Genomic DNA, 27,618 nt, shown 5'->3' with positions numbered 1-27,618 from the left:
ACGAACAAATAGCCTAAAAAAATAAAATTGGGTAAATTATGTAAACATAGCCTATCTAATTCAGGCAAAAAAAAATATCCTGCACCTCCTGTCAAAAAAATATTCTGCTGTCTCGGACTGTAGACTACAGCCTCAGATTTTCACTTCATCACATATAATTGGGTGGCGTGTGTTTGTGAGTGTGAATCTATACAGGATTTATACACATTGTGACGGATGGAATTTCCTGACTTCTCCATGACTTTTAACCACATTTCCATGATCAACAACTGCCGGTGTCTCTATGTATGTATCAAAAAGTAAGCGTGATGTGGTATCAACACTGGGTGACTGCTCTTTGATCCCATGTACCGTCTCCTGCCACTGTGTAAAGCACCCCCCCCCCCCCCCACACACAAAGTAGAATACCTGTATAAAACACATGTGTGGTCAACGCTCAGCCTGAAGAGTGTGTAAAGCACCCCCCCCCCCCACACACACACACACACACAGTAGAATACCTGTATAAAACACATGTGTGGTCAACGCTCAGCCTGAAGAGTGTGTAAAGCACCCCCCCCCCCCCACACACACACACACACACAGTAGAATACCTGTATAAAACACATGTGTGGTCAACGCTCAGCCTGAAGAGTGTGTAAAGGCTTTTGATCAAGCCCTGCTAAAACACACCAGAGCCAGTTTATCAAAGGTCTGGTTGAGCAGCTAAAAAAGGTGGTTTGTTAAGAGGGAGACTGGAATAAAAGCCTACACACCCATTAGCTCTCCTGGATGATGGCTGACCACCCTTGATGTATTACATTGCAACAATACAACCAAGTCATTTGTATGCCTTATGAAATTCTCTCATTCAATACAACCAAGTCATTTGTATGCCTTATGAAATTCTCTCATTCATTACAACCAAAGAGCAAACGGCTATGGTAGGCTACAAATATTGGTATTCAGCTGATGCAAGCCCACAAATGCTCTTCTGGAAATGTACCTTTTCTAGTTTAGTCATAATGTGTTCATCTTAGCTACCTTAGAAGTGTTTACATTGCAGGCTATTGAGATGCAATGTCCCCATACAATAGATTAGACAAATCAACTGGAAGTATGCACAAAACGAGTTTTGAAGGCACAGAATCCAAAAGGCTACATCTAACATTTTATGGGGCGGCAGTGTAGCCTAGTGGTTAGAGCGTTGGACTAGTAACCGAAAGGTTGCAAGTTCAATTCCGCGAGCTGACAAGGTACAAAACTGTCATTCTGCCCGTGAACAAGGCAGTTAACCCACTTTTCCTAGGCCATCATTGAAAATAAGAATTTGTTCTTAACTGACTTGCCTAGTTAAATAAATGTAAAAAAAATTTTTGGGACTGATTCACAAATTATTCATTTGATTCTTATGGTTCGATTCACCACGATATAACCGAATCCCAACTAATACAACGGAGAGGTGAATCGTTCATTTCGTCAAAAATAATCATTTAAATGAATCATATGAATCATTCCAAAAAGCTAATCAACTTTGTTCGCGAGCGTCGGTAGAACGTTGTTTTTTTTATACATGCTAATTATAGCTAAACAGTTAATCGAGGATACAATATACAGTGTAAGTTTTGAATTGTCTGTTCTCTATCATATTTTATAGGCTTACCTGCTGCTACAATGTCCCAACTATCTCATCTCTCCTTGAGCAGCGGCCCACTCGTCTCGTACACATGCTGGTGATGCGCGCAAACATAGAATGCGCTCGTCTCATTCCGATCCTGGCTGACATGTTGATTTTTTATTTGATTGATAAAATATTGAAAAACTGTGCCTAAATAAATGACATTAACAGACATTATGAAATTCATTTCCATGACTTTTCCACACCTGGACCAGTTGTTTTTTCTTCATGACTATACGAACCCTGTGGGTGTTTGTTTACCTGTAGCTCGACTCCATAGCCCGTGTACACAGTGACGGTGTATGTACAGTGTAGGAATGTTCCATCTGGTAGAGGGGGGTCGTCAGAAGAGTCTATGTATCCCTCTGGGTCAGAGAAATTCACCATACAGCCGGACACATCTGGAGAGATAGTTTAGGAGAGGGGGAGGAGAGGAGGAGGGAATGAGAGGAGAGGAAGGGGACAGAGGAGGTGAGGAGCGGAGATGATAAACAATACTGGAAAGATATTGGAAAAGCAATTTATTTTCACAGCGTAATCCAGGATGCTGGTGAGATAAGCACATCTATGTCTTCAGTCAGAGAAAGGTAAACAACTGTAAAAAGGACAAGGTGTTCTCTAGCATTGAGAACATTCTCTAACATATACCTGGTGAAGGTGTGGCTGCAGCCATGGTCGCCATGACGATAGCGGTGACCTCATCTCGCTGTCCCAGCGATGTGGATGTGGATGTGTGTGTCCCGGGCTGGGAGGAGGAGGGGATGGGGTTGTTGTAGGATTGGGAGGGCTGTGACGGGAGGAGGGGTCCACTGTCGTGGGGCTGTGAGACTAGGGATCCTATCCTCTTCAACAGACCCTGCTGATCCATAGAGAGACCACCAGACAGGCCCCTCACGCTCAGTCCTCTGCCCAGGAGAGGCAGCAGGTCCTGGGGCTGAGCAGAGGGCAGGACCACCCCCCTTGTCTGGTAGAGGAGACGATCCTTCTGGGCCAGGAATGACTCGAGCAGATCACCAGTGGCACCCATCCCCGCACCGGGCACTAACCCAACCACGGAACTTCTCCCTCGGGATGAGTCTATGTCTGTGTCCCCTACGGCTTGAGAGGGGGAGGGGGAGGGTTGTGTGGAGTCAACTTCACCTAGAGAAACGGAGAGAGAAAAAGAAAGTGTAAAAGAGAGTGAGACTACAGGTGATATGTAGTCTTTACACTAGTGCTGCTTTTAGCACTGAGAATAATTGTATTTTTTTGACTCATTCTATGTTAGGGCTCTCCTGCAGCCGGTCCGGTGTCCGGGGAGAAATGCAAACCAGTGGGACTGAGGAACTGGAGGGCCTGCTGTGCACGCTTAAGCTGGAGCAAAGAGAGAGACAGCTCCCAGGTAGCCTTTCTTCTCTGTGTGTCTAGTGAATGTGGTGTGGCTGTGTTAGGACCTGTTTTAGCCTGGTATAACATTACACGGATAAGCAAAAACCTGCAGGACTGAGGAACTCAAAGGGAAGCTCCTGAAAACCTTTCTTCCCTGTGTGTCTAGTGACTATGTCTGGAGAGTGTGGCTGTGTTAGGGCCTCTGTGGAGCAGGAAAATGTCTAGTTTCACCGTGTTCTGCTTTCTGTTCTACTGTCTGTTCCGCTGTCTGTTTCACTGTCTGTTTCACTGTCTGTTCCGCTGTCTGTTCCACTGTTTGTTCCATTGTCTGTTCCACTCACCTTCTACTGTCTGTTCTACTGTCTGTTCCACTGTTTGTTCTACTGTCTGTTCCACTGTCTGTTCTGCTGTATGTTCTACGTCTATGTTCTGTATGCACCCACATGCACACACACACTCACACAGGCAGACCACAGACTCTTTGGGCGAGGTAGAGACAGGGTAGGCAGTCAGGCATGGCGGAGAGAGAGAGAGAGAGAGAGAGGGGGGGGAGAAGGGGGAGGGAGAGGGAGAGAGAGAGGGGAGAGGGAGAGAGAGGGAGAGAGAGAGAGAGAAAGGGGAGATAGAGAGAGAGAAGGGGAGGGGAGGGAGAGAGAGAGAGAGAAGGGAGATGGAGAAGGGAGAGAGAGAGAGAAAGAGAAGGGAGAGGGAGAGAAAGCGGTAGAGGGAGAGAGAGAGAAGGGAGATGGAGAAGGGAGAGAGAGAGAAAGAGAAGGGAGATGGAGAAGGGAGAGAGAGAGAAAGAGAAGGGAGATGGAGAAGGGAGAGAGAGAGAAAACGGTAGAGGGAGAGAGAGAAAGAGAAAGAGAAGGGAGAGAGAGAGAAAGAGAGAAAGCGGTAGAGGGAGAGAAAGAGAGAGAGAGAAGGGGGAGAGAGAGAGAAAGAGAGAAAGCGGTAGATGGAGAGAGAGCGAGAGAGAGACAGAGAAGGGAGAGAGAGAGAAAGAGAGAAAGAGAGAAAGCGGTAGATGGAGAGAGAGAGAGAGAGACAGAGAGAGAAAGAGAAAGAGAGAGAGAAAGCGGTAGAGGGAGAGAAAGAGCGAGAGAGAGAGAGCGAGAAAGAGAGAGAAAGAGAGAGACAGAGACAGAGAAAGAGAGAGAAAGAGAGAGAGAGAGAGAAAGAGAGAGAAAGAGAGAGAAAGAGAGAGACAGAGAGAGAGAAAGAGAGAAAGCGGTAGAGGGAGAGAAAGAGAGAGAGAGAGAGAGAGAGAGAGAGAGAAAGAGAGAGAAAGAGAGAAAGCGGTAGAGGGAGAGAAAGAGAGAGAGACAGAGAGAGAGAGAGAGAGAGAGAGAGAGAGAGAAAGAGAGAGAAAGAGAGAAAGCGGTAGAGGGAGAGAAAGAGAGAGAGAGAGAGACAGAGAGAGAGAGAGAGAGAGAGAGAGAGAGAGAGAGAGAGAGAGAGAGAGAGAGAGAAAGAGAGAAAGCGGTAGAGGGAGAGAAAGAGAGAGAGAGAGAGAGAGAGAGAAAGAGAGAGAAAGAAAGAGAGAAAGCGGTAGAGGGAGAGAAAGAGAGAGAGAGAGAGAGAGAGAAAGAGAGAAAGAGGTAGAGGGAGAGAGAGAAAGAGAGAGAAAGAGAGAAAGCGGTAGAGGGAGAGAGAGAGAGAGAGAGAGAGAAAGAGAGAGAAAGAGAGAAAGCGGTAGAGGGAGAGAAAGAGAGAGAGAGAGAGAGAGAGAGAGAGAGAGAGAGAGAGAGAGAGAAAGAGAGAGAAAGAGAGAAAGCGGTAGAGGGAGAGAAAGAGAGAGAGAGAGAGAGAGAGAAAGAGAGAAAGAGGTAGAGGGAGAGAGAGAAAGAGAGAGAAAGAGAGAAAGCGGTAGAGGGAGAGAAAGAGAGAGAGAGAGAGAGAGAGAGAGAGAGAGAGAGAGAGAGAGAGAGAAAGAGAGAGAGAGAGAGAGAGAGAGAGAGAGAGAGAAAGGGGAGAGAGAGAGAGAGAGAGAAGGGGGAGAATGAAAAAGGGAGAGTGAGAAGAACATTTTAAAAAGCAGAGACAGGCACACTGCTCCCACGCATGCTAAAATAACATCTTCAAGTGCCCAGCACTAAAAAAGAACAGAACAGTGGACACAAGCCCGCAGGCACACACGCACACCAACGCATACACTCGCACACACACACACAGCCAGGCCCTTCATGGCCAGTGTATCACTTGCGTTGCTGCCTAAACAGCAGCAACCCCTCCACTCCACACTGCAAAAACACTGGACCACTTACCACCTGCTCTCAGAACAGGCTGCTTTCTATAATCCCATATCCTCACAGTGACATAAGGAAAACAGCGTTGGACTTTTATAGTGTCGGTTGTGTCTGCAGGTGTGCCTGATCTGATACAAATACACTTTTTTCTTCCTCATTGGGTTAAACACTAAAAGGGTTGAGGAAGAAAAAAGTATATTTGTATCAGATCAGGCACACCTGTTGTCGTGTATCATCCACATATCCTCGTGAGTAGGATGCTAGCTGGTGGCTGATGAAGGTTCGATGGGTGGAGTTGACACTCTCTGCAGTACATTTTCTCAGCTGAGCTCTTTATATTGTATAGGAGCAAATCCATTCAAAGATCTATATTGTGAATGTGTGACTACAGTGCACATTGACTGTGTCTCTCAACCCAACACAAGTGCCCCATGTATTTATGACTAGAAGTGGATCAGACCAAACTACTACCATCTCACTCCAAACCCTTATTTAATTAGGTAAGTCAGTTAAGAACAAATTCTTATTTTCAATGACAGCCTTTCAATGACAGTGGGTTAACTGCCTGTTCAGGGGGAGAACCACAGAATTGTACCTTGTGAGCTCGGGGATTCGAACCGGCAACCTTTCAGTTACTAGTCCAACGCTCTAACCACTAGGCTACCCTGCCGACCCTCCTCACAGGAACACAGTGGTTTCTGTCGAAAAAGTAATGCTGTATTCATAGAATGACCAGGGACAATAAGGAGGATTTTACCCAACAACAAAAGAATGATAAAAATGCTGTACAAACACCATTAAACCAATGTCTTTGTGATGGTGATGACTCACTCCCTCACAGTAGGGATGTTTTGGTATTACCAAGGCGTTATATTCTGCATGGTCTGAAAAGCCCCCCAAAAAACACAACAATGGATGTTCTGATCAGAGATGAATGAAAACACCTCACTCTCTTACATCCTGATGTCAGTATTCGGTGCCTTAGAGATTTGGTTTGTAGAGAATTAAATACAACAACATCTAATGCTGTTGGCCTATCCTGAAACCTTCTAGCAGTATGCCTTTAAAAACGCTTTAAAAAAAACACAACCTAGAAACACACAGACTCACTAGCACTCATTCACTAACTCTCTCTCTCTCACACGCACACACACACACACACACACATACACCCACCCACGCACACTCACAAGATATCAGGTTGACACCCTTGTGGAGCTGAGTAACACATTATCATGTTCCTGACACAGTGTTCAACACATCGCTGTGTGTGTGTGTGTGTGTGTGTGTGACTATGTGCCGAAACATTAACGGTGCCAAACATCTCAATGAAGAAGAGACGAAGTGAGGAAGGACAATTGTGTGTGAGAGAGAGAGAGAGAGAGAGTGAGAGAGAGAGAGAGAGTGAAAGAGAGGGAAAGAAAGAGGGAGAGAGAGAGAGAGAGAGAGAGTGAAAGAGAGGGAAAGAAAGAGGGAGAGAGAGAGAGAGAGAGTGAAAGAGAGGGAAAGAAAGAGGGAGAGAGAGAGAGAGAGAGAGTGAAAGAGAGGGAAAGAAAGAGGGAGAGAGAGAGAGAGAGAGAGAGAGAGAGAGAGAGAGAGGGAAAGAAAGAGGGAGAGAGCTGTCTATATGCAAGAGACCACTTTCCAAAATACAATTTATTATTACTCCCATACCATTATTACAGAGAATCAGGAAAATTATGCTACCCTCTGCCTATTGGCTACTTAGCTTATTCAAGCCTGTCTCAAAATACAACACTTCCCCTTTAAGACATAAAAAAAGCTCTTGACCTAACTTGCTTTTCAAAGATGTCTAGAAACAGTGGGGTAAAGTACTCAAGTAAAAATAGCTGAAAGTACTACTTAAGTAGTTTTTGGGGGTATCTGTACTTTACTTTACTATTTATATTTTGGATAACTTTTACTCCATCCATTTTCCCTGACACCCAAAAGTACTAGTTACATTTTGAATACAGGACAGGAAAATGGTCTAATTCACACACTTATCAAGAGAATATCCCTGGTCATCCCTACTGCAACTGATCTGGTGGACTCACAAAACACAAATGTTTCATCCGTAAAGCATGACTGAGTTTTCGAGTGTGCCCCTGGCAACATGAAAATTGTGCCATCTGATTTGCTTAATATAAGAAATATGAAATTATTTATACTTTTACTTTTGATACTTAAGTATATTTTAGCAATTACATGTACTTTTGATACTTAAGTATATTTAAAACCAAATACTTTTTTACTCCAGTAGTATTTTACTGGGTGACTTACTTTTACTTGAGTCATTTTCTATGAAGGTATCTTTACTTTTACTCAAGTATGTCTATTGGGTACTTTTTCCACTACTGGCTAGAAATGTACACATTTGGTGATCTTGTAAGCAATCCCTCCCACATTGCTGACTACAAATGATCTATAACTGGGATAATAACTCATTAACTAGCAAAGAATGTAAACAAATGTGGCTACAGGTCTCACTTTGATCTCAAAACAAGCACATAATAATCATGACCGCTCATGTTGTAAAACGGTCCAGTTCAAAGAGAACGGCACAAATCCATATATGGCAATGGTCTATTTGCATATAGGCCTACTGCAGCTCTGATTGGTTATGGCGCACTGTTCTGTGTCGTACCTGTCAATGCAATAGAATCCTACTACGATGCGCTCTGCCTACAAGAAAATCTCTTGCATAGTTAGTTTAGCATTTTATTTATTTACATTGTTTATTTAACTAGGCAAGTCAGTGAAGAACAAATTCTTATTTTCAATGACGGCCTACCCTCCATACACGGAAGACGCTGGGCCAATTGTGCACCGGCCTATGGGCCTCTCAATCACAGCCAGATGTGATTCAGCCTGGATTCGAACCAGGGAAGTGACACCTCATGCAATGAGATGCAGTGACTTAGACTGGTGCGCCACTCGGGATCCCAAAAGTCTTGCATAGTTTGCATACTAAGTCTTGCATAGTTTGCATACTAAGTCTTGCATAGTTTGCATACTAAATCTTGCATAGTTTGCATACTAAGTCTTGCATAGTTTGCATACTAAGTCTTGCATAGTTTGCATACTAAATCTTGCATAGTTTGCATACTAAGTCTTGCATAGTTTGCATACTAAGTCTTGCATAGTTTGCATACTAAGTCTTGCATAGTTTGCATACTAAGTCTTGCATAGTTTGCATACTAAGTCTTGCATAGTTTGCATACTAAGTCTTGCATAGTTTGCATACTAAGTCTTGCATAGTTTGCATACTAAGTCTTGCATAGTTTGCATACTAAGTCTTGCATAGTTTGCATACTAAGTCTTGCATAGTTTGCATACTAAGTCTTGCATAGTTCGTTTTGTTTTAGTATGTTGCATTGAAAGTGGCTAATATTGCATTGATCCGATAACAATTCCCACAGTAAAGGGAAACATTGATAGTGATAATTAACAGGGAAAACTATAAAGTTCAGGGAAGTTCAACCTCATGTGTCTCTGCGCGGGCTGATATTTCTCCTGTGCAGCAGTCCCGAGGAGCTGCAGCTTAGAGGGAACATTGCACTCAACTACTAAACAAACACACATTAAGTTCGAAAGCCTTGGGTTCTAAAGCCTTTGGTTCTTGACTCCTCATGCCATTGTTCAGGGTTCCAGGCACAGAGTCCCATCTGGGTCGTATGTGGTGTCAGAAGCAGGTGCTATTCCACCCAGGCATGACCAACTCTTATGAACAGATGGCATCATCTGTGGGCTCTCTCTCCCTCTCCCTCTCCCTCTCCCTCTCTCTCTCTCTCTCACACACACCTCTATCACTCTATTTATATACCTCCTCTGTACTCTGTCCATACCTCTCCTCTCCTTTCATCCCATCCTCCCTCTCCCTCTGCCCCCAGATATTCTTTATACAGAGAATGTTGTGTAACTCTGTATCTCAAGGGCAACACATAAGTTATTAATAATCACTATTAGCAATGATTAATAAGCCCTTTCAACATAATGTGTGTCGGCCTACTGTTTCAAACGGCCTCCCAACTCAATCATGTCTAACAAAGACGATTCGGTAAAGCGCGCTCACAAGACGAGTCACCTTGCCCGAGACCTGAAGACTTGTGTTAGCTCCCCAAGCTGATGGCAAGGCTCTTGAACATTCTCCATGTCGACGTCCAATCCCCATGGAAACCCCCCAGGCTGGAAGAAGTCCATGTACCATGTTCTTTCGCGCGCGCGTATGTGTTTTTGCTCACTGTGCAGATGTGTGTGCGTTAAGACCAGTGAAAACAGAACAGGGCTTTCTGTCCCTAGAGAGAAGCTGTCTGTTACTTCTGCCAATGCCCCTTTGCTACTGTCCCCTATCCCCGTCTATCGTCTCGTCCCCCCATCTCCCTCGCGCCCTCCTTCTCCCACCATTCATCTCTCAATATCCTCCTTTCCTTCATTCTCTCTCCCTCAATCTCATTCCTTGATGCTACTGGTAACTGGAGGGAGACAGGTGTGCGAGTAGAGTTTCAATGACCTCTGACCTCTCTCGCGCACGCACATTTAAACACATGCATATAGGACCCTAACTAGGCTATAGTGGAGCCAAAGAGCAGGCTTCGGGGGAATCCTAACTGATTTCTTTCAATAGCAACACAGGCCATGTATAGCTCGTTATTCACTCCTCCGCTCTCTCACTTGTTATCTTCTCTCTATCTACGGTTGTACTGTAGGCTTCGTGATGACCGCCTCCTCCACTTCTCTGCTTCCCTCCTCCTCTTCTTGCTATCCTACTATCCCACCGCAGCCATACACGCCTCACCAGTTCATCGTTTTCTCCTCCACTCCTCTTCTCCCACGTTCCAACTACCTAGCCATATCTCATTCTGCTACCAAGAACGATGACACTATCCAAATCATCTCTGGTGGTATCACAGGAATCTCAGTTATCCTCCTGGGTTATGTCGTCAGTATGGGGTCTGGGCCAACCTAATGGGTGATGTCATCAACGTCAGTCAGTCAACGTCCCATCAGTTCTATCCATCGGTGAGCTCAGGTTGCAGAGAAGAGTCTTTGTGTGTGTGTGCGTATGCGTGTGTGTGTGTGCGTGCGTGCGTGTGTGCGTGCGTGTGTGCGTGTGTGTGTGCGTGTGTGCGTATGCGCGCGCGTGTGTGTGTGTGTGTGATGAATCCTCCAGCAGGACTGTACCAGAGATTTGTCTTCCATTAAAATGCTCCTGCGGACCGCCTAAGCATTGTATTTCTTTATTTTGTCACATACATGATTGGGATGGAAAAACGCTTTCAGTGTCACGTTAAAAGACTAATACCAGATGTAAATGATGTAGAGAAGATATTGGACCTAGACTGAGTGTACAAAACAATAGGAACACCTGCTCGTTCCATGAAGTAGACCAGCCGAATCCAGGTGAAAGCTATGATCCCTTATTATATCACCGGCCCTTGTGTTGTTTTAAGGGTAAAAAATTACCCCTATGTTTAACAGCGGAGAAAAACCCCTAAATTATATATTTTTTCAACTTGAAATTCGATGACCCCGACATTAGAAAAAGTGAAACATCGCCTCTGTTCATATTTCCATCAAATCTGGACACCACCAGGGTACACAGACACAGACACAGACACACACACAGAAATTGAGATTATGTGTGCTACTGATTAAACTCAGACAAAACTAAAAACCTTCTTGGGCATGTGCAGCATCACCCCTCCACGACCCCACACATGACTCAAGTTCACAGACAAAATAAACACAATTTCAGACAAAATAAACAAGATTTCAGACAAAATAAACATTTCTTGAAAGCGTTATTTACTAATGGGGAATGCAGTCAGAGGCTATAAAGGTGCTGCAGATGACAGTCCCCCCAGTTCTCTCTTTGCTGAAGCCATGAGTGCATGTTTCAGTGCCCAACAGGTCGTAGACCTGATTTATTAAGATGTCCAGGAGAAATAAGGAAACAATGATTTAGAAGGAGGAGGAGGTATCTGGAGAAGATGGGGAAGAATACAACCCAGAGCACAATGCATCATCTTCAGATGAAGAAATCCCCCAAGCTGAAAGAGAGACATTTCTGTAAAAGAACAGCAAAATAACATGGTCCTTGTCACCATATGACAATCAGGGCAGGATGGCAACACAAAATGTCATAAGGATGACCCCAGAGCCCACAAGACATGCAGTTGCCCATGTCCAGGACAGTGTCTCAACATTCTACATGTCATAAGGATGACCCCAGAGCTCACAAGACATGCAGTTGCCCATGTCCAGGCCAGTGCCTCAACATTCTACATGTCATAAGGATGACCCCAGAGCTCACAAGACATGCAGTTGCCCATGTCCAGGCCAGTGCCTCAACATTCTACATGTCATAAGGATGACCCCAGAGCTCACAAGACATGCAGTTGCCCATGTCCCGGCCAGTGCCTCAACATTCTACATGTCATAAGGATGACCCCAGAGCTCACAAGACATGCAGTTGCCCATGTCCAGGACAGTGTCTCAACATTCTACATGTCATAAGGATGACCCCAGAGCTCACAAGACATGCAGTTGCCCATGTCCAGGACAGTGCCTCAACATTCTACATGTCATTACACCAGCCATTACATTTGGAGGGTTTCCATAAATATGGAGACAACTGGAAAAGGATGTATGAGATTGACCTGCGTGCCTACATAGGGCTGCTAATCTTAGCGGGTGTGTATAGGTCCCGAGGCGAGGCTACATAGGGCTGCTAATCTTAGCGGGTGTGTATAGGTCCCGAGGCGAGGCTACATAGGGCTGCTAATCTTAGCGGGTGTGTATAGGTCCCGAGGCGAGGCTACATAGGGCTGCTAATCTTAGCGGGTGTGTATAGGTCCCGAGGCGAGGCTACATAGGGCTGCTAATCTTAGCGGGTGTGTATAGGTCCCGAGGCGAGGCTACATAGGGCTGCTAATCTTAGCGGGTGTGTATAGGTCCCGAGGCGAGGCTACATAGGGCTGCTAATCTTAGCGGGTGTGTATAGGTCCCGAGGCGAGGCTACATAGGGCTGCTAATCTTAGCGGGTGTGTATAGGTCCCGAGGCGAGGCTACATAGGGCTGCTAATCTTAGCGGGTGTGTATAGGTCCCGAGGCGAGGCTACATAGGGCTGCTAATCTTAGCGGGTGTGTATAGGTCCCGAGGCGAGGCTACATAGGGCTGCTAATCTTAGCGGGTGTGTATAGGTCCCGAGGCGAGGCTACACAGGGCTGCTAATCTTAGCGGGTGTGTATAGGTCCCGAGGCGAGGCTACACAGGGCTGCTAATCTTAGCGGGTGTGTATAGGTCCCGAGGCGAGGCTACATAGGGCTGCTAATCTTAGCGGGTGTGTATAGGTCCCGAGGCGAGGCTACATAGGGCTGCTAATCTTAGCGGGTGTGTATAGGTCCCGAGGCGAGGCTACATAGGGCTGCTAATCTTAGCGGGTGTGTATAGGTCCCGAGGCGAGGCTACACAGGGCTGCTAATCTTAGCGGGTGTGTATAGGTCCCGAGGCGAGGCTACATGTAGTCTCTGCCACGATGCCACTGCAAGTCTTTCACACGTTCTCAAGAATGCTACGGTTTGATAACCATGAGCCAAGACCTGCAAGACGTGTGAGAGACAAACGAACGACCATAAGAGGTCTGGGAGAAGGGGATTGAGCGTCTGACAAACCTCTACAACCCTGGGCCTGAAGTAACAGTGGATAAGCAACTGGTTCCATTCAGAGGTACATTTTTATTTTCATATCTCTAATGTAAGGGATTTTCACTGTTCATTGTATTATGTATTGCTGTAATATCCTTGATGTATGTTATTGTTTTCTGTGACACTGATACTAATTACTGATAGTAATCTCTTTTGTCAAAAGGTCACTGTTCTTTCCGGCAGTATATGCCCAGCAAGCCAGCAAAGTATGGCATCCAGATATGAGTGGCCTGTGACGCACAATCCAGCTATGCTTGGAAGATGCAAGTCTACACAGGGAAGCCAACCAGTGGAGGCCCGGATAAGAACCAGGGGATGCGGGTTGTGCTTGATGTGACAGATGGACTGAGGGGGCACAATGTCACGTGTGACAATTTCTTCACCTCTTATGAGCTCAGCCAGCAGCTCCTGAAGAGGAAGATCACCATGGTTGGTACAGTTAGAAAGAACAAGCCTGAGCTCAGCCAGCAGCTCCTGAATAGGAAGATCACCATGGTTGGTACAGTTAGAAAGAACAAGCCTGAGCTCAGCCAGCAGCTCCTGAAGAGGAAGATCACCATGGTTGGTACAGTTAGAAAGAACAAGCCTGAGCTCAGCCAGCAGCTCCTGAAGAGGAAGATCACCATGGTTGGCACAGTTAGAATGAACAAGCCTGAGCTCAGCCAGCAGCTCCTGAATAGGAAGATCACCATGGTTGGCACAGTTAGAATGAACAAGCCTGAGCTCCCCCCTGCACTCCTCGCAACAATGGGGAGAGCGGCCTTCTTATCAAAGTTTGCCTTCACCCCCACCACTACTCTAGTTTCTTTACCTCCCAAAGACGAACAAGAATGTGGTCCTCCTGAGGAAACAAATACTATGCACACACACATGCATGCTGTCCTACGTGTGCTAATTAGAGTTGGTTGATTTATGTTCTTCACGTTCTTCTTTTGTCTCTATTATCTTATTCTTATCTATTGTTGTTGTTTATACACCTTGTGTTTGGGGGCAATGGTTAAAAAAATGGGAGAAGACAAGTATTTTGTCGTTGAATTTCTCATTGTACGGTATAAAATAATATATCACCATGCTGCCAAGACGTTCAAGACCCTTATTGTTTCCCTTCAATAAAATGCCTTCAAAACTACTTTCTGCACCTTTCTTCTCCTTTCTTAGGCTATTTAAGTGATGTCTCTTGCTTTAAAAAAAAATCACGTTTACACTTATGCAGTACCTTTAGCAATAGTAATAATAATAAACCTCTACTTTAGAAAAGAAAACAATGATGACAGGTATGTTGTAATAACAACGAGTGGTGTCCACTGATTTAAATGCAGTCTTTCTGCATTGTGAAAATGGAAGACCCAGATATTCTCAAAGTTTGTGGTGAATGACAGGTTGTTTCAAATTCAATTAAGCTGCTTGATTTTAGTGGTTTAGTTTAGTGAAGGCGGGTCATTTTGTTCTAACCCTCAGGACAAAGGGGAGTATGCAGACTGTTAAAACTACACAAGGGTTAAATCCACTTCAATCAGTGTCGATGACGGGGGGGGAGAAGTGCTAAAGAAGAATTGTTAAGGGGAAATTTGAGACATAGATTGTGTCTGTGTGCCATTCAGAGGGTGAATGGCAAGACAAAAGGCATAAGTGCCTTGGAACGGGGTACGATAGTAGCACTGGCTCAACAGATTCCCATGTGTATCAAGAATGGTCCAGCCAACTTCACACAACTGTCAGAAGCACTGGAGTCAACATGGGCCAGCATCCCTGTGGAACGCTTTTTCGACTCCTTGTCTAGTCCATGCCCCCCCACAAGTTTGATTTTATTAAGAGAGTCACCATGCCAGAATGTTCTGTATTTAACTGTACTGATCGCCACTCGAAAGAGTCTCATCAGTCGTAACTCTGATTACCATAGTTAATATTAGCCGTTCGTTTTGCTTTCCAATGTCGACCTAGGTTCTAGGAAACGCGAAGCTTCCAAATGAACCTTCTGCTGTAAAGGTTTAACAGTAGGCTAGCAATAGGTTCATCGACATTAAACCAGGTTGATTAAACCAGGTATGATATAACTCTCTCTCTCGCTTCCCCTCTCCACTCTCCCTTACTCTCCACTCTCCACTACTCTCCACTCTCCCCTACTCTCCACTCTCCCCTAGTCTCCACTCTCCCTTACTCTCCACTCTCCCTTACTCTCCACTCTCCCTTACTCTCCACTCTCCCTTACTCTCCACTCTCCCTTACTCTCCACTCTCCATTAGTCTCCACTCTCCCCTACTCTCCACAGGCACAGATCAATCCCGTGTTCTAATTTCTAAAAGTCCCAACTAGGTCAATGTTTGAAATGTTTTCAAAAATGGTAACGTTTAAACTGCCGTGGTAGCCATGACTGCGGTAGATGGAACTGCATTGCCCCCTAGCTGTCATAAGCACGATCATTTTGGCCTTGTGTACATGGTTTAAGAAAAAAAGCATACGATTATATGTGAATTCACAAGGCAGAAATGGTACTGCATATGATAGCTATGGGTGCCCGACAAAATCAAATCAATCAAAATCAAATCCAATTGTATTAGTCACATGCGCCGAATACAACAGGTAGATCTTACCATCACATGCTGACTTACGAGCCCCTAACCAACAATGCAGTTGTAAAAAATACGGATAAGAATACGAAATAAAAGTAACAAGTAATTAAAGAGCAGCAGTAAAATAACAATAGAGACACTATATACAGGGGGTCACCAGTACAGAGTCAATGTGCGGGTCCACTGGTTAGTTGAGGTAATATGTCAGTTTCCTGAGAGGGAATAGGTTTTTGTCATGCCCTCTTGTCTTGGTGTGCTTGGACCATGTTAGTTTGTTGGTGATGTGGACACCAGGAACTTGAAGCTCTCAACTTGCTCCATTGCAGCCCCGTCGATGAGAATGGGGACATGCTCAGTCCTCCTTTTCCTGTAGTCCACAATCATCTCCTTTGTCTTAATCAAGTTGAGGGAGAGGTTGTTGTCCTGTCACCACACGACCAGGTCTCTGACCTCCTCCCTATAGGCTGTCTCGTCGTTGTTGGTGATCAGGCTATCAGACTGTTGTGTCATCGGCAAACTTAATGATGGTGTTGGAGTCATGCCTGGCCATGCAGTCATGAGTGAACAGGGAGTACAGGAGGGGACTGAGCACGCACCCCTGAGGGGCCCCCTTAACACCTGGGGGCGGCCTGTCTGGAAGTCCAGGATCCAGTTTCAGAGGGAGGTGTTTAGTCCCAGGGTTCTTAGCTTAGTGATGAGCTTTGAGGGCACTATGGTGTTGAACGCTGAGCTGTAGTCAATGAATAGCATTCTCACATAGGTGTTCCTTTTGTCCAGGTAAAAAAGGGTAGTGTGGAGTGCAATAGAGACTGCATCATCTGTGGATCTGTTGGGGCGGTATGCAAATTGGAGTGGGTCTAGGGATTCTGGGATAATGGTGCTTATGTGAACAATGACCAGCCCTTCAAAGCATTTCATGACTACAGATGTGAGTGCTACGGGTCGGTAGTCATTTAGGCAAGTTACCTTAGTGTTCTTGGGCACAGGGACTATGGTGGTCTGCTTAAAACATGTTGGTATTACAGACTCTGACAGTGAGAGGTTGAAAATGTCAGTGAAGACACTTGCCAGTTGGTCAGCATATGCTCGCAGTACACGTCCTGGTAATCTGTCTGGCCCTGCGTCCTTGTGAATGTCGACCTGTTGAATGGTCTTACTCACATCGGCTGCGGAGAGCGTGATCACAGTCTTACGGACCAGCTGGTTGCTCTCATGCATGTTTCAGTGTTATTTGCCTCGAAGCGAGCATAGAAGTAGTTTAGCTCGTCTGGTAGGCTCGAGGCACTGGGCAGCTCTCGGCTGTGCTTCCCTTTGTAGTCTGTAATGGTTTGCGAGCCCTGCCACATCCGACGAGCGCCAGAGTCGGTGTAGTATGACGGTGTAGAATGATTCAAACCTTATTTGTCACATGCGCCAAATACAACGGATGTAGACTTTCCTGTGAAATGTTTGCTTAAGAGCCCTTCCCAATGATGCAGGAAAATAATACAAAGGAAAATAGTAACACAAGAGGGGAATAAAATACACAACAATGGAGATATATACAGGGAGTACCAGTACCAGATCAATGTGGAGCTATATACAGGGAGTACCAGTACCAGATCAATGTGGAGCTATATACAGGAAGTACCAGTACCAGACCAATGTGGAGCTATATACAGGGAGTACCAGTACCAGACCAATGTGGAGCTATATACAGGAAGTACCAGTACCAGACCAATGTGGAGCTATATACAGGAAGTACCAGACCAATGTGGAGCTATATACAGGAAGTACCAGTACCAGACCAATGTGGAGCTATATACAGGGAGTACCAGTACCAGATCAATGTGGAGCTATATACAGGGAGTACCAGTACCAGATCAATGTGGAGCTATATACAGGGAGTACCAGTACCAGATCAAAGTGCAGGGGCACAAGGTATTTGAGGTAGATATGTACATGAAGGCAGGGTAAAGTGACTAGGCATCAGGATAGATAATAATAAGGTAGTTGAGGTAGATATGAACATGAAGGCAGGGTAAAGTGACTAGACATCAGGATAGATAATAATAAGGTAGTTGAGGTAGATATGAACATGAAGGCAGGGTAAAGTGACTAGACATCAGGATAGATAATAATAAGGTATTTGAGGTAGATATGTACATGAAGGCAGGGTAAAGTGACTAGGCATCAGGATAGATAATAATAAGGTATTTGAGGTAGATATGTACATGAAGGCAGGGTAAAGTGACTAGGCATCAGGATAGATAATAATAAGGTATTAGAGGTAGATATGTACATGAAGGCAGGGTAAAGTGACTAGGCATCAGGATAGATAATAATAAGGTATTTGAGGTAGATATGTACATGAAGGCAGGGTAAAGTGACTAGGCATCAGGATAGATAATAATAAGGTATTAGAGGTAGATATGTACATGAAGGCAGGGTAAAGTGACTAGGCATCAGGATAGATAATAATACGAGTAAAATAAAGAACAGAGTAGCAGCAGCATATGATCAGTGTTTAAGTGTCTATGTGTGTTTGTGTTGTGCCGGTATGTGTGTGTGTATGTAGTGTATGTGAATGTGTGTGGGTTGTGTGAGAGTGTCAGTGTAGTGTGTGCAAGTGAGTGTGTATGTACTGTATAGTCCAGTGGTGGTCGGTGCCGTTTAAGATGAGGGAGGACAATTCTTTATTTTTTATGAGTATGACCTTATCTCTATTACAGCATATTGGATGACTGTCATTCATATTCCATTCACCCAGCTTAATGTACAATCGATAGTTTTAGGCTACTACATGATACTCAACTTTTCCTTGTACCTATCATGAGGTTGCTACAACTTTACAACGTAGGTGCACAGGTCGAGAGAAAAATTAAGAGTAATCAAGGTGACAGGCAGTCGTGCCTGATCTTGCTGATCTAGGGTGTAATCATTTGTCCAACAGTTGCAAATGACAGTTTCTATTGGACAAATTCAGGTATGTTTAAAAAGCTTAATTCCGTTTGCTTCCGTTTAAGAATGTATTTTTCAACAGAATGAATACACCCCATGATCACATGCAAACACAGTTCACATTCATAGCAGCCACATACAAACAGCATGATAATTTTGCTTGTTGTAAAATTCCTTCCCACATCTACACACTCTCCTCCTCTCACCTTTTCCCTTCGCTTGTGGACTTCAGAGCACAACACATCAGCTCTCTGTGACTAGGTGAAAAATCCTTTCCAAGTCAAACCTTCATATCATAACCTTAACCGCTATATCTACATCGTTAATGTCACCATATTAGCTAACGTCATAGCTAGTCAACATAGCTACTTGTACTAATGTATTTGTAAACCTGCTACAATCTTGCCATACAATGTACATCAGCAAGCAGTTAATCAAACCAAAAACATACCTTGACATGGAAGAGTTCCAGTGTTGGATAGCCATAGCCAGCTAGCTAACATAGCATCCCTCTCTGTTGGATAGCCATAGCCAGCTAGCTAACATAGCATCCCTCTCTGTTTGAGCCAGGTGTTTGAGTAGGCTAAACTAGCTAGCTGCCTTCACTAGCTCTCTCTCTCTTTTGCTTATCCTTCATTTTTAAATAAATACATTTGTTCAAAAGTGTTAAATGATTGTGTTTCTCTCTCTTTGAGTCAACTACTCAACATATGTTATGCACTGCAGTGTTAGCTAGCTGTAGCTTATGCTTTTAGTACTAGATACATTCTTTGATCCGTTGATTGGGTGGACAACATGACAGTTCATGCTGCAAGAGCTCTGATAGGTTGTAGGATGTCCTCCGTAAGTTGTCATAATTGCTGTGTATGTGTATGGAATGGGGTGAGAACCACAAGCCTCCTAGGTTTTGTATTGACATTTCTGAAGCTTTTATTTTGCAATAGTCTCTAGTACACATCATAGATTTTCACAGCATACTACTATTCCCAGAGTGCATTTCAACCCCCAGGGTGTAATGCTCCGCCCAGGGCTACTGGCTAGCTGGAGACAAATGTGAAATAGTCTAAATATATGAGTGAATTTCACAGAACTTTTGGTTTGTAATCATGTCATAATGCTCACATGAATGTCATGCTGAATGTATGTTCATATCATTGACACTCGAAAATAATTCAAATTTAGTAGCTAGCAGAATGACGTTACAATGCAAATGTAATGTGTAATATAATTCTAATGTCATTTTGAAACTAAACCTCCCTTGAACTGCACTGCTTCTTAACACCTTTAGTTGTTTCAGTGGGCTGGCCCTCATCATCTGCCCTGTAAGCAAAGGATTGTCATAGTTTGTTTCTGGAGCCCGTTTTGTCAACAAGCTGCCGGTTTTGGAGGTATGATGTTTTTTGTTTGAAGAAGCAATGCTGTCTCTATTCTCACATAGACATTTCCCCTCTCGGACTGCACTCAGCTGACTGCTGTCCCCCACGCCCACTCAGCAACGATGGTAGTTAATGCCGTTCTTAGGTTCTCTGCTGTGTGCCTCTCCTCTATGTTCTCAGTGTTCAATGCATAGGACTTCACATCTTACTTCTCATCAACGTGATGGCTCGCTGCAGTGATGAATGACAGCGTGTTCATAAATGTCCAACAATCTGTTGTTAACGCCACATATGGGGTGTTTGAGAGCTTGCGTTTGTACCTGCAGTGCAATCACTGTACAATTACTCCATCCTGGCCGTCACAGTTTTTCAACATGGAATCTTGTAGTCTGGTTCCTGGATATGCCATCGTGGGGGACTGAAGACGAAATTATCTTTGAAAAAAAGGTGCCATCCAGAATCTAAAAGGGTTTCTTCGGCTGTCCCCTTTCCACAGAGGGTTCGACATGGAACCAAAAAGGGTGCTCCTATGGGGACAGTCAAAGAACCCTTTTGGAACCCTTTTTTTCTAAGAGTGTACCACTGACAATGGCTGCATATCAACTGCACTAATTTCTGGAATTAGCAGCTGTGATTTTCTCACTCTGTCACTCATCGCACTTCCGTCTGTGTGAAGAGCCTGTCCAATGTCTGTTTTTGGGGGCCTGCGCTGCTGCCAGCAACAGTTTGGGTCTCACGGTGCCTCCCTTTCAGATGGTTAAGCGCTGCACTTGTACTGCCACTGTAGCTCAATTCCAACTCGCAAAGTTTGCTATTCGCCACCTTCTCATTTAATTTAATTGCCATACAGGTCTGTCGCTTCCCTGTCTCACTCTCGGCCATTTTTACAACTGTTGACCACGATGATGTGCGGAGCACTTTAATATCTGTTCCAAATAGTTTGAAAGATGCATATCTCCTCCTACTAACATTACAGCATTGTAGCGTTAGGTATTTGTTGAATTAAACATGTTCCCTTTATGATGACGACCATGACCTGTTAGTGGTAGTATTGTAATAACTGCACTGTGATTTAGATTTTGTTGGGGGAATTTTTTGGTTAGAGATTAAAAAAAAAAAAATGTTAACGATCATAGATGAGCTGAAAACTGGAGCGCGACAACAAAGAGCCAGAGGGATAGTTCCAGGGGGATGGGTTGTTTTTACTGTCTTACAGCTTTGATAGGCTTTTCCCACCAAAACTATCACTGACATGCTGACCACACTGCAAGTGAGGGAGCGTTGCAAAATTAATTTACACAAACATGTTAGTCAATCATTGGAACCCATGCTGCTCGCGCGCGTCAACAAACATCTGCGTAGCCAGGCGCTAAAATAGAACTTGGTTCTATTTGTGACGCTTGACGTGCAATAAGTCCCGCCTCTCCCATCTCCTCATTGGTTTTTAGGAGCATATACCCACCTGGGTGATTGAAAGATGAACTGAGGTCCACACCCCAGTCCAGTTGGTGGTGGTAATGCACCTTAAAGTTGGTTGCCAACCGCCATATAAAGTCCAAAGAAGAAGTCAGAAGGAGAAGAGATTGCTAGAAACTAACTGTTTACTCTTTTATCTGTGGATGAATTGTCGGAGTAGAAGTCCTCGTGCATTTCAGGTAAAATAACAACCCAATGTTTATATCCCAGGACAAATGATTTAGCAACAGCAAGCTAGCTAGATATATTGCCTTAAATGTTTAATGCTTTTCGACCTGTCCCCAAATGAATATAGTTGGTTCAGAGTTCGTTTTGATATTTCAACCTGCCCGTCCTGATCGCGTCTGGTGTGGGTGGACAAAATCAATGCACACTGATGCGTGTGCGGTCTGGTCAGCAGGTGAGACGATGGAGGGAGAGAAGTAGAAAGCTCTCAATAACATTCATATCCACACAGAGTTAGGAAGAAATCTGAATTCGATAGAAACGTTTAAGTTTAGAAGCTTACAGAGTGTTAGTGTAGCTGCCACGTTGGAGTTGCGTAACACTGCTACATTCAAACTCTGCAAGCTGCCCCCCCCCCTCCTCTTCCGTAGTAGATCAGAGAAGAGAAGCATCTTAGAAGTGAACAAGACAAATATGTTTATTTAACATCACGCCAGACAGCCGTAGCTATCGGTGTCGATCTGAGTAGCGCCTTCCTTTATCACACAGACACACACACACACACAGAGTTTCGGGAACAGGACCAGACAGGCTCTTGAATGGGACTCTGTAATGAAGGGAGACGGAAGAGTAGGCCATTCAGATGATGGCTATGAGGGATGAGGCTTTGAAGCAAAGGGAAGATGGAACATGAACTAAATTAACAGTATAAAACGCTCAGCTGGAAACGCTCCTGATCGTGCCAATCAACTGAAGCCACAAACTCAGCTCACAACCATCAGCCTTATAATGACAGTTAGTATTGAACAGGGCCCAGACAGAATGGCTTACCACACTTTATACTGTGCACAAATGTGATGCTAACCAATGACCCTCAACCTTTAACTCTGAAATAGCTCAGGACATTGTCATCCTTTTCAACATCTAGACGTGCCATAGCGTCATCCTGGGATTAGTGGTTTCAATGCCATGCTATGGAGAGGAGAGTGTGGTTGTGAGTGTGAAACATATGAGGTGTAATCAAATCAAATTCAAATCAAATGTATTTATAAAGCCCTTCTTACATCAGCTGATATCTCAAAGTGCTGTACAGAAACCCAGCCTATAACCCCAAACAGCAAGCAATGCAGGTGTAGAAGCACGGTGGCTAGGAAAAACTCCCTAGAATCCAATCAGGCGGGTATAGAGGAGTGGGACTAGGGCCGGGATTCTATCTGATCAGTGGTAGAGCCGCCTTAAAGCGTGCTTGACATTTAAAGGTAATTTTGGAATGAGCCGACACAATCTGCATTTGCCGTGAATGCGGTCTCTCCGCGAGAGTGGAAAACGCTGGCTTTAAAAATGTGCATAGCTGAATCACGGCCTAGTACTCTCACTGGGTTAATATCCTGATACAAACTTCTGTTCTGTTCTCATCCCACCCCTAGTAGAGGCTGGGCTAAAGCCACGGAAACGTCAAAGCACAAACACCTAGTCAGGCCAACAACAGCAGCAACAGGAAAAGAGCAGAGGAAGAGACAGCCCAACACAAAAGCCCTGACAGTTCAATCACACACACACGCACGCACACGCATGCACGCACACACACACACACACTGCGGATGGGTTCAGAGCAGCTTAGCCACACAGTTAAGCTGCAGTTAATTGCTTTTATTGTGGAATAGTGTCAGCAGCATCCCTATAACCCCACAGTCAGCCAGAACTGATAATCCTGGACACACACACACACACACACACCGTTTTGATGTTAAATGGAAATAGATATTCTGTCCATACATATGGCAAAAAATGTGTTATAGGATTCTTAGGCCTTAGTTGGTTTTCCAATAAGAAGACTGGGCTGATTGCGCTGAAGGACATATTTCCCTGTGTTGTTCACAGTTACAGCTTCCCTCTACTCAGCCTTTAGAAAAACAAGAAGAAGCAAGGGTGGGCCTCTGCCGAACGAGAGAACACGATGGATGGTGGGGAAAGAATAGGAGGTGATGTGATGAGAGGAGAAAGACAAATTACGGCTGAGTGAGTTTTACAGAGGAGAGAACAGACAACCTGCCACGGCGAGGAGAGAGAGAGGAGGGGGAGAAAGATATTGGAAAGGAAGGGAGAGGAGAGTATGAAGAGAGAAGAAAGGAAAGGGGGAAGAGGAGAGTAAGAGCGAGAGAGTAGAAGAGAAAAGGATGACAGGAAATGGGAAGGAGGACAGAAACAGTGGAAGTGAATGTAACACCAGGGGAAGGGTAGGGAAGAGGAGGAGGCGAGAAAAGGGGGGAGGAGAAGGGGGGAGGAGAAAAGAGTAGAGGAGAAGAGAGGAGAGAAGTCGAGATAAGAAGAGAGAAGAGGAGAGACTGGCTAGACTCCAGAGCAGGGGTCTTCAGCCTTTTCTGGCATGAGTGCTACTTAAAAAATATGAAACATGTCGCAGGCTACAAAGTTTTTTCTAGCTTTCAAATAGGCACATTCTTCTCTTCCCCCGGTCCTTAGTGTTCAAGAGAAAGTAGTGCATTATGTTTTCTGTCAATATACCTGGTAAAATAATGATTAATAAACAACTCTAAGGGGGGCCTTATAAAATCAGTGATTTTTACCCCCCAATTTATGTTTTGTCAGTTTTATTTTTCCTGAGTTAAAATTTTTGCTGGTTTCCACTCTCAAAATTACAATTGTTCATAGAGAAAAAACGAAATAGAATGTTCTGGGTCCATGTCAATGCTTAATTCACATCAGAAGATCTTGTTATTTAGATCTGGAAGAAAACTAACCAATTTAGATTTTTGAGTGTAATTCCCCTTTAATTGCGCATCGAGCCAGTGAGTAATGTGTCAGTCTAGCAATGGTTCTGTACTGCTGTTGCGCATTTCATTGCAAAGTTTACAAATAACAAATAATATATACAAATTATATACTTATTCATGATCTACTTCTGACAAGTAAGGCCAGTTAACATTTCATTGAGAAGGTTTTGGGGAAAGTATTTCTGTCAACCCACAAGATGGTCATCACATCAACTTACTACACATGGAGTGATAGACAAACAGCGCGCACCACACAGACAGACAGGGGCAATATTGTTGGTAATTAAATGGCAGATATTATGTTATGTTTGTCTTTTTAAGCCAATAGAACCTAACCAGCGGTGGGATAATGTCAATGTTACGTTGATTAGATAGTAGCTGGGAGATTTCGGTGTCTGATACATGTGTGATTTGTTTATGTCAGTTTGCGGTGGAAAACACGAAACATGTCATGTAGGGCTACTTTCAGAATTGTTTGGCGAGTTACTCATATGTGGGCTGCGAGCTACTGAGAGCTCGCGATCGACCTGTTGGAGACCCCTGTTTTAGACCAGTTAGCGCCCTGCGTTCATGGAGAGACCAGACCTCTTGTGCCCTAGCCGATACAGTCACCATCAACTGGCGTCCGGGTGGGAGACCGCGATGATACAATTGTCATAACCTCTCGCATGTTGAAACGAGGTCAATCTAATAACAACACACATTCTCCTCTCGATGAAATATCTGTGCATAGCAGCAAATTTCTCAGACGCGTCACACGCACGCACACACGCACGCACACACAGCAGAAGCTGATACAATGAATGTATTTATTAGAGACAGTTGCATGGCAGCCCACTGTCTGTGATATGACTAGAAAACAGATCAGCTATATGGCTACGGAGTTCTAATAGGATAATATGATATCGCCGTTTTTCTCAACACGTGACGAGGAGGAATAACTAACAGCCTCTCCGGAAGGCTAAACACACAATCATTTGTTATTGTACAGCCCATGAACTGGGTAGAGGAGCGAGAGAGACAGAGACCATGTTGATTAAATAGAGAACATAAACAACAGAGAAACGGTGCTGTCTGAATGTCTGACATTCAGTTAGCCGAGAGGATATTGGAGGTTAATAGGTAGCCTGTCTGACACACACACACACACACACACACACACACAAAGTCTTCATCACCTTTGTCGAGCGCGGCTCCAGCTCATGCTGCAGCAACCAGACAAACCCCCACGTTTTCGCGTGCACACCCGTATTTTTTTCCCGACAACCAGAGATATTCATAAATTCGCTGGCAGAATCCCGAAAAACGATTGGCTATGCTAATTGCTGTGTGTTTTGTGTTATTTCTTTGTTTGACTCCCACGCGTCATGCTGTAGGCTATGCCAGTGCCTGTTTAACAAGCTCTCTCATCAAGGCCAGAAAATAATAGGTCGAATGTAGCTTTAGCAGAATGGCCTAAGCACCTTCAGAGATGTCCAACCAGTGGTGGTTGGGCCGTTTAAGATTAGGGAGGATTTTTTTTGGGGGGGGGGCATGGCCTTGTTTCTATTACAGTATTTTGGATAACTGTCACTCATATTCCATTCACCCAGCTAGCTCAATGTTACATCAATAGGTTTAGGCTACTGCATTATATATTTGGCCTATATCCATCCTGAGGTTGCTACAACCTAGCCTACAAAGGAAAGTTTATAACATAGGTGCACAGGTCGAGAGACACATTTGAATAATTGGAATAATCAAGGTGGCAGACAGACCGCCATGCACACTCTTCCCTGCATCTAGCTGATCTGGGCAGACAGACCGCCATGCACACTCTTCCCTGCATCTAGCTGATCTGGGCAGACAGACCGCCATGCACACTCTTCCCTGCATCTAGCTGATCTGGGCAGACAGACCACCATGCACACTCTTCCCTGCATCTAGCTGATCTGGGCAGACAGACCGCCATGCACACTCTTCCCTGCATCTAGCTGATCTGGGCAGACAGACCGCCATGCACACTCTTCCCTGCATCTAGCTGATCTGGGCAGACAGACCGCCATGCACACTCTTCCCTGCATCTAGCTGAACTGGGCAGACAGACCGCCATGCACACTCTTCCCTGCATCTAGCTGATCTGGGCAGAAAGACCGCCATGCACACTCTTCCCTGCATCTAGCTGATCTGGGCAGACAGACCGCCATGCACACTCTTCCCTGCATCTAGCTGATCTGGGCAGACAGACCGCCATGCACACTCTTCCCTGCATCTAGCTGATCTGGGCAGACAGACCGCCATGAACACTCTTCCCTGCATCTAGCTGATCTGGGCAGACAGACCGCCATGCACACTCTTCCCTGCATCTAGCTGATCTGGGCAGACAGACCGCCATGCACACTCTTCCCTGCATCTAGCTGATCTGGGCAGACAGACCGCCATGCACACTCTTCCCTGCATCTAGCTGATCTGGGCAGACAGACCGCCATGCACACTCTTCCCTGCATCTAGCTGATCTGGGCAGACAGACCGCCATGCACACTCTTCCCTGCATCTAGCTGATCTGGGCAGACAGACCGCCATGCACACTCTTCCCTGCATCTAGCTGATCTGGGCAGACAGACCGCCATGCACACTCTTCCCTGCATCTAGCTGATCTGGGCAGACAGACCGCCATGCACACTCTTCCCTGCATCTAGCTGATCTGGGCAGACAGACCGCCATGCACACTCTTCCCTGCATCTAGCTGATCTGGGTGAAATTAGTCCAAATAGTCATAAAACGGAACTTACAGCATCATCACTTTGCTCGTTGTATAATTCTCTCACATGTCATGCCTCTCAACAAACAACAACAACAATAAGTGCATAGATACATAAATCACAGGCAATAAATACAGCAGACAACATGTGGATAAAGTTTATAATTCAGTTCATACAATTCTGGGAAGCGGGAGGGGCTTTATTCAATTGATTTATACTGGTGGGAATAAATGATTTCTGGGCTCTGGCGGTTTTGTAAAGATGGACTATACCATTTACTGCATCTTACCTATGCCGTTCGGCCATCGCTCATCCATATATTTATATGTACATATTCTTTTCAATTTATACTTTTTTTTACCCCTTTTTCTCCCCAATTTCGTGGGATCCAATTGTTGTAGTAGCTACTATCTTGTCTCATCGCTACAACTCCCGTACGGGCTCGGGAGAGACGAAGGTTGAAAGTCATGCGTCCTCCGATACACAACCCAACCAGCCATACTGCTTCTTAACACAGCGCGCATCCAACCCGGAAGCCAGCCGCACCAATGTGTCGGAGGGTACACCGTGCACC

General features: G+C 44.9%; 1 protein-coding gene across 2 annotated transcripts in view; it reads right to left on the bottom strand.

Moving 5' to 3' along the window:
- Window positions 1-27,618, bottom strand: part of LOC109880113 (seizure 6-like protein) — a 57,146-nt gene that overhangs the window by 26,503 nt on the left and 3,025 nt on the right. For both annotated transcript variants that reach the window (XM_031808921.1, XM_031808922.1), the window contains exons 2-3: window positions 2,306-2,797; window positions 1,919-2,058 (exon numbers count right to left, since the gene is read on the bottom strand). In XM_031808921.1, coding sequence (XP_031664781.1) covers window positions 1,919-2,058; window positions 2,306-2,797 — 632 coding nt within the window. The remainder of the gene's footprint in view (window positions 1-1,918; window positions 2,059-2,305; window positions 2,798-27,618) is intronic.

Source organism: Oncorhynchus kisutch, linkage group LG29, assembly GCF_002021735.2.
Source record: "Oncorhynchus kisutch isolate 150728-3 linkage group LG29, Okis_V2, whole genome shotgun sequence".
NCBI classification, from domain to species: domain Eukaryota; kingdom Metazoa; phylum Chordata; class Actinopteri; order Salmoniformes; family Salmonidae; genus Oncorhynchus; species Oncorhynchus kisutch.
This window is presented reverse-complemented; position numbering and strand designations above follow the sequence as displayed.